General features: G+C 29.5%; 1 protein-coding gene across 3 annotated transcripts in view; it reads right to left on the minus strand.

Moving 5' to 3' along the window:
* Positions 1–8,755, minus strand: part of LOC106463014 (general vesicular transport factor p115-like) — an 88,020-nt gene that overhangs the window by 51,616 nt on the left and 27,649 nt on the right. For all 3 annotated transcript variants that reach the window (XM_013922979.2, XM_022390414.1, XM_022390415.1), the window contains exons 6-8: positions 7,665–7,785; positions 3,612–3,802; positions 2,612–2,687 (exon numbers count right to left, since the gene is read on the minus strand). In XM_013922979.2, coding sequence (XP_013778433.1) covers positions 2,612–2,687; positions 3,612–3,802; positions 7,665–7,785 — 388 coding nt within the window. The remainder of the gene's footprint in view (positions 1–2,611; positions 2,688–3,611; positions 3,803–7,664; positions 7,786–8,755) is intronic.

Consider the following 8,755-nt stretch of genomic DNA (forward strand, 5'->3'; position numbering starts at 1 on the left):
GTATACGTAAAGTTATATTCGGAAAAGAATAAACCAGTTTTATTAAGTAAGGACTTGTGTTGCTAAAGTTTCGTCGGAACGAATTTACGGAAAATCAATTAACAAACGGAGACGTAACAATATGTTATAGTAGAGAGACAGTTAAATTGTATGTAGGTTTTACTTTTATATTTTAGTCAATTATGTATTATTTATGTCTTAAAAGGCATAATTGAAAGGTTGAAACATTTTTTAATATATCTCAAACTTTGCCTCAATTCTCAATGCTTACGATATTGAGCAAGTGCACACAAATTTTGCTGAAGGTTTGCATATCTATCCCAGATTTACTGTAATATGCCCCAAGGGCACCACTGACTTGTGTCGAGATAAATAAAGGACATGAAAGAAAAATAAAACATTAAAAATAATTATATGTGAAAAGGTAAAGACCTAAAATTAAGAATATAACCAAAAGAAGATCTATAAAGATATTCTATGAAAAAATAAAAGGTATATACATTTTTCTATTTCTTAATTTTAAAACTTTCATTGCACTGTACGTTGCTAATATTTACAGTTAATGATATGGTAGTGAAAATGAAAAATTAAATATAAACATTTACCTTATAAAATCTTTTGATATTCATTTAGGAGGTTCTAGAGGTTATGCAATTAAAATTCAAAAACTGTTAAGTTTAAGAAGAGTATTTTTATACTTAAAATGAAAATCATCTAGCACTTGGACTATTCAAAGCATGAATACAATAACTACAATAAATAAATAATATATTTTTGGTAGAAAGACTTAAGTAAAATAATATCATTCTTAGTGTACAAGAGACTTATAATCTTTAACAAAATCTTACCAGTTTTTGTGAGGGTATATTGAGAAAGTTCAGAGTTATCATATGTGTTATTGCACAAGTATCCTTCCCCATTTGGGCTCTTGCAAATTGCAGGAGACTGTTGTGAAAGGGTTAAATATTTTCTTTTTACTGGTTACAAATAATCCAATAGCAAATGTCAGAGAGATTCACTGATATTTTTTGAGAAACAGGATGTGATAGGAGATCATATGGGGTTGACTTTCTTGTTTATATCTCAGTAAAGCAAGAAGATAAATCTACACTATGGCTTAACAATATCTATACTATAAGTGTTATTTATGACAAACTCAGAGCAAATAAAAGTAAAGAAAAATCTAAAAAAAGGCAATTCATAGCAAAGAAGAGTCAAATGATATAGAAAAGTGATGAATGAGAATTTATATAAATATTTCCTTTTGATATTACAAAGTTAAAACTTATATAATATTAAAATCTAAATTATAGAGTACATTTGATAACAAGTATAATGACATATGTTGATAATAAAGTTACTTAATTAAGTTTTAAATGTAACTCAGAGAGTTATACAGTGTATTAAGGAGAATATCAGAGATTTCATTCATAAAAATTATTACCCCAAAGGAAAATTAAAAAACATTCATAAAACATTCAATTCATTTCAAGTACACAATCAGAACAAAAAATACTAACTTGCACAAAAAAGCAAATATCCTAAAACTACTATAATTTTATTACAACCACTATCCCACTTATTGAACATGTCAGCATCTTGCCAAAATATAGAAATGCCACTTCAAAAAGCACCACATTAAAATCAACTCCTTAACCACAGAGAAACAAGGAATAAAAATAAAGAATATCAATTGAAGAAAATACCCAAAACAAAAGGATATCAAAAGAATAATGTATTAAATCATATGTAACTTGTGTTGATTTTATTTAGGTGAAACTGGAAGAGAACTCTTGAAAGGACAGTCCAATGGTTTTGAACATTTAAAAGAAACCAAATACAGCACATATGAAAGCAACATTAAATTTCTATATAAAGGTGAAGCTGATATAAAGAGAAGAAAAACTGCAGAAGCTATACAGATCAAAACATTAAATCTTTTTTTTTTTGAACAAATATTTCAGAATTCCTTTCTATCTCTACTAATTATAATCCATATAATTCCACATTACATTTTTATTTTTATGTGTTTCGTATTTTTATATGTTCAGTTCGTTTGCTGTTAAGCAAAAAACTACTCAATGGATTATCTGTCTTGTGCCCACCACAGGTGTCAAAACCCAATTTTTAGTGTTATAAGTCTTCAGACTTACAGCTGAGCCACAGCAGCGGGGACTATATTTTTGGTAAATAATTTTTGTTACCTATGTTAAGTACTTAAAATTTAACACATGCACAGTCAAGAATAACTGTTACACTATGAATTTGTCAATTTTGTTAATCATACATTGCCTGAAGACCCATTACCCCATTCCTATGGACTGAAATGTCAGTTTGAATTGCTTAAAAAAAACCCATTATAAAGCTGATCATGATATTAAATTTAATCATCCAATGAGATCCTCATCCGTTAATAATCTAGTTATATGCATTTTCAAAATAAAATATTTTAATAATAGATTATATTTTGGGAATATATGCCTATTAATAAAAATAATACAGATAAAAAAGTACAAAACAGTACATTTTATAGGCTTAGCACCATTTACATTTGTTATGATAAAAAGAAATAAAATGGTAGAAGTAAATACAATAATGTTTTATTTTTTACCTGACTGATTCATTACTTTTTGACATGATGATATTACTTGAAGTGGGTTGTTAGGAGACACGAGTGTTCTTATAACCTGTAAAAGAAAGTCATCATTATAGTTTAAAATGTGTTTTAGTTACAATTTATCAGACATATGACACTCATGAATTAAAACATAAAAGACAAAGATATTAAGCCAATTAAAACAAGTTTTAATTTTGTGCAATAGTAATTATTTCAAAACATTATTGTGGTAGAAGTATGGACTACTAACAATAATTTCATTGTAATATAACTTTGTAAACATTTTTTATTGTCAAAGAATTTAAACTCTCAATCTGACACATCACATTAACAGAATTAAGTATATCTATTCAAAGAATTAGTATGAATACAATTTCAACCCTGGGTATGGAAACTTACTAGATTTCTTAATTGTATAATGTACTTATGACAATGATTTAATGCTAAAGCAATTTCATTTGATAAAAATTACATCATTAGGACCATGACATGACTAAATGAAATGCAAAATAAAAGCTTACAGGCCCCTGAAAACAACTTTTATATTGTTATCAGCATTAACTGATTTCCTGAGATTTTGAAGAAAATGTAAACACTGTCTTCATCCATCTGATGACTTATGATTTTGTGCAACAGAATTAAACCTTGTTAAAATTTATCAAATTACTCTAGAGATGATACCTATTGTCAAGATAACAAAGTTGTGATCTGACAAAAATTAAAACAAAAGCTTCTCTCTCAATAGTTTGAAAGCTATAAAAACGAGTTCCATTATAAACAAACCCTAAATATGTTTGTCACATTTCATTAAAAACTTATTGTAGCAAATGATACCATATTTAAACTGAACTAATCTTAAAAATATTTGACATGTCTAGAGGAAACCCTACAATGTTTTCATGTTTGACCTTTAAGTTTATCCAAAATTATTTACCAAAATGAATCACCGTATGACAAAACTAACAAGTACTTTAACAATTTGTAAATCTTTTACCTGTAGCATCAAGTGTAAGTTGCTGACTTTTTGTGCTGACCACCCCATATCTCCTCCTGATGAATCTCCTTGTAATTCAAAATAAGGGGTCAACCTCTGAATATAGCTTCCTTCCTTGAAAAAATTCTGATTGGAAGAGTTATTTTTCAACAGGTTGAGCAGTACAGCCATACTATCTTCCACAACTACACCTGTAAAAAAAACAATTTATCTTTCTTTTTCATTCTAAACTACCTTAAATACAGAACTGAAATAAAAGTACTTTTCTTATGTATTTTTGTTCTCCAACTTTGGTTAACAGCCCCATCTCAGGGAAGTATTAGACAATTTAAATATTTTTTCAAAAACCAGTAGTTGCATAAAATTCAAAAAAATTAAAGAACTGAGGAAAAACAAGACAATTGTATGTTTCACAAATACATCATTTATTACGACCATGGTTTCACCAGTAAAAGCATCATCTGTACCTGATGATGCCTTTACTGACGAAACCATGGTCGTAATAAATGGTGTATTTGTGAAATGTACAATTAACTTGTTTTTCATCAATTCTGTAGTTATGGAATTTCACCAAGTACCAACAGTTTCAAGTATCAATTATACAAAAAATTAAAGGCTGAACTTTAGAAAATGTAAGTATAATACTCTCAAAGAAAAATTCAATATCAAAGCATGAACACTTTCATGGTCTCTAATCAAATGATAATATCCTGGCATTAATCTGTGATGCTCTTAAAACAATTATGTGAATAAAATCAAGTGCAGATTCTAACAAAAGTAAATCGACTAGTAAATAGCACTTTCTTGGTTGTAAATTAAATATATTTCTGGGCTAAATAAAAGTTTTTATTTAAAAGAAAATTCTAAAATTCTTTTAAACATGCAGTCAAAATAAGCTTGTTTGTTTACTTTTTTGTGATTGCATTTTCACTTTAAGCTACCTATCTTGTTTCTGTAATGTTTTTTTTTAAGATCCCTATTTCAACTTTTAAATTAACAATTTTTAATAATCTTGTTTCTTTAGTTTTTTATGCCCATCTTGGACATAAATCTGTATAATAGCAATACAGTCCTATTTGAAACAGTTTAATGAAATATGTAGTTGGTGTGTGATGCTCTCTCGAGAAACATTCACAACCTTTGGATTGGTTTCACGTAGATAGGATGGCTATTGTTCCCGATACATTGCCACAATGTTATCATTGATAGTGGTACTACATGTATGATCACTATGATGCATGGTGATCAGCAAACCACATGTTATGTTTATGCTTGTAAAACATACATAGCTATATGGGGATTCTGTAAACACTGAATTGGAGAGACTACTGAACTATAATGGAATGGTGTATGGACTGGATTTTGTAACCAGATGAGTTTTATATATGCATGCACATGCAATGCATATTGACTAGTATTTATATCTATATATGTAAATATGCAGGCTTTATAGTTTTTTGAGTTGTATAGAAGCATATATTTATATTCAATGCAAATATAAGACAATGTGTCATTATATAATAGGATATGTACACAAATAGGCAATTTAAATATTTTCTGTAGTTGTTATATTTCCCCCATCCTCTTCCTTTTCTCTGCTGGCCATAATAAGGCCAGTCACAGTTTTGCTCAATCAGAAATGGAAGGGGAGGTATATTAATATAATCAATTCGTAATTGTTAAATAGCATGTTTTTGACTTTGTATAGTGTGCAGAATGTCACTCTAACAGGAAATCTAGCCTGCTGTTGTTTGGGTCGTGACACTTCTACGACCCTCTTCCACTGTGACGATCATAAACTCTGGTGGGCTGATTAAAATATATAGCTACAAAATTACTTCCTTACTTTTGCCTAGAACTGCCATCACTTTCTCCATCTCCTGCTTACATGATTCTTGCTACTTTTTAAAATCAGATTCAAGTATGGCTACTCTATCTGCATTATCTATAAAATTCACAATAATGCAGTGTCGGATATAATTCAATACATACCATCAGTTATCAACATGATTGCCGATCAGATGCTCAAAACTGATCTTGTTGATATCTTTTAAACTATGGCTTAAAGATTTCTGTTATGGGAGATAGCCTAGATATTTGTGTAATGTTTAAGACATTTGTGTAACTTGCCAAAATCGATTATGCGATTTAAAGGAAATTGTGATCCTGTCAGTAGCACCATGTCTGAAAGGGCAAGAATCCTATACATAAAATGAAACTCGATATCAATACAGTTTCAACAATGAGTTAATAACAACTATGGTACATCTGTCATGCCTGCCATATAACCCTTAACTTACATACATGGCCTGCACACAGCTATATATGTATTGATGTAGTAAGTTATGAGGCTCCATATAAACTACATACTACATTAAAATGATTGTCAATGGTTATACAGCTACTGTTATTTGCTAGGTAGTCAAATAAACTTAAAAACTACCTTACACAATGCACTATGATGCATTTAGTAATACTGCCTAATAATATTACAATACTCACAGCCATTTTTGCTGTAGGTTGGCAAAAGAACCTTAGATAATAATAATAATAAAGAAGAACAAACAGATGACCCTTATAATGAACCACAACCATGGTTCAAGATTTTGTTTGATAGTTATATGAATGCAAATGACTACAAGTATTATTGATTTACTGCTTTCATGGATGGACAAGTGACCTTCTGTTACCTTCTTGTGCTTACCTTATATAAGTGCAATTTTTTTAAATGCACTTTTATATGCTATAGGTACAGAGTATTAATGTTCTCTTTCTGCAATTTGCTTTTATTTTTCATTATAAATGCAACCATAAAGCAATATCTGATATTCCAAAAGCAGTCTTTTTTTTGCCTGGTTTTTTTCAATGGTATCTCTACATCAAAATTCAAGCACATAGGATTAAACTTAGTAAAGTTATCTTTACATTGAACTAGATAAATAAAAATTTATTTACTTTGTCTTAATCCCCCAATAAAACACTAGTTTGCAAACACAAAAATTATTATTTTTGGCCACACGAAATACATTTTTATTCATGTATTGTTTTTGTTCAAACTCACAACCTTTGGTTCGGTAATGAATATAATAAAAAACATATACAGAGATTTGAAAACAAATTAGAAATACCCAGTAGAAGTGGCATGATTACACATGGTTCCATCTCTGGATATTAGAACTGCTTTAATTGTTTATAGTATGGCATCTGCAAATTACTTAAGAATCAGGTTCCATTCCTTGAGGACAAAATATGACATAAAATATGGCAGTTTCATTCACTCTTGATGATCTTCCAACAGTTTTTACGTTTATGGAATAATCACCATTCTGTAATAGCTTTTAAAGGTTTCCTCTCACAAAATTGTGCAGTTTGAGTCACTAAAGCACCTATTAAATAGGTTTCTACAATTTCTTATCGTTGGAAGTTAGTTAAGTCACACATTTTTCCCCATGTTGCTTCAAAAATAATGTGAAATATGTTTAAATTATACAGATAATCAATCTCAGAGGTCACTGGAATAACAATGAACCCTATGTACATGGGTAGGGGTCAAAGTGTACATGCAACAACCTTTCATAGAGTGCCATTCAACATGGTATTATATATTTGATATCAGAGTTGTCAACTATTCATTTTATCCTACACCATTGGTTTAGTGACAGTTCATGTTAGAGGAAAGTAAATAAAAGTATTTTTGTTCTTTGTATGAACATCACCTTGTATTCGGACTTGTCAGTCAGAATCAGACAAAAAAATTGGATGTTGTACAAAAGTATTTGTACTCAAGATATGTCTGTGTACAACAGACTTGCACACTTGACTAAAATTTTGGCACATTTCATAAAGATATACCTGGTAAATTCAGAATTATATTTAAAATTCCTTCTCCAATACGGGTCGGTCCAATGGACCGACCCTGTGCACATTAGGTTAATCATTCAGCTGAGGATCCCGTCCATTTAACATTGGGGAAGAATGGAACACATCTATAAATAGATGTTTCTGTTTTTTGTTCCACCCACGCATATTTACAAATAAAAAAAGTTATCTTACCTCCATCACTATATCCTTCCTCAGCTATTATATCCAGTAATTTGTCAAAAGCATTTTCAAAGGCAACTATTTTCTGAATATTGGCGTTTCCTTTTGTGAGATTAACAAGCAACAGCAAAGTCTAAAATACAGTTAAACACATAATCATTATCTTTTGAATATTCAAATGTATTCACAAATGAAGTCAAGATTATAAAAAAACTATTCATGAAAAGAACTTAAACTACACTTTCTAATAGTATATGACACTCAATAAAAGTAAGTCTTATGGTTTTCTACACAAATCAAACTTTTAGTTCATAAAGAAACTACAATGAAAAACTTTTCCACGATTTTGTTTATTTACTGTTAAGTGCAATGCTGCACAATGGGCTGTGACCACTGCGGGGGTTGAACCCCAAATTTTAGCATCGTAAGTCTTCAATCTAACTGCTGAGCCAACAGAGGTGGTCGGGGTCTTTGTCAACACGATGTTTAGTATACGTTATTTTTTTCTATGCTGTGGTTACTTTTTTTTTAGGTTGAGAATTAATTTTTTGCACCTGTTTTCCTATTACCAAATACTACAATTGACAACTGATATAAAAACTTTTACATTTCTTAAGAAAACTTCAAATCACAAAATTAGCAATACAAAAGAACCATGGATTTCATAATTAAACATTACTGGTCAAATGTAAACTGCTAAATGTTCTACTACTTCATGGTTATTAGATTATACCTTCTCATAATTGTATTAAAAGCACCATACTATGATTAGATTATGCTTTAATTGCACCATACTATGATTAAATTATGCTTTAATTTTGTTTCTAGAAATGAAAAACAACAACAAAAAATTAATGAAAAAAAAAGAGCTATATAATTTTTTTATAAATTGTAAATCTCAGATCACATTGATAGAATAAAGTATAAAATAAAAGACTGGCAATCTTTATATTCATGCTATGACTATTCTATTTTCTTAATGTAAAAACTGTATTTCCGAGCATGTACATGTTTTAATAGAATTTTCAAAAGACTAGTGAAGAGTGTGTTAGCTGCAAAAACCTGGGTATTTATAAAAACTGAAAAATTTCAAAAAATGTGTG

Source organism: Limulus polyphemus, unplaced genomic scaffold (assembly GCF_000517525.1).
Source record: "Limulus polyphemus unplaced genomic scaffold, Limulus_polyphemus-2.1.2 Scaffold1301, whole genome shotgun sequence".
NCBI classification, from domain to species: Eukaryota; Metazoa; Arthropoda; class Merostomata; order Xiphosura; family Limulidae; genus Limulus; species Limulus polyphemus.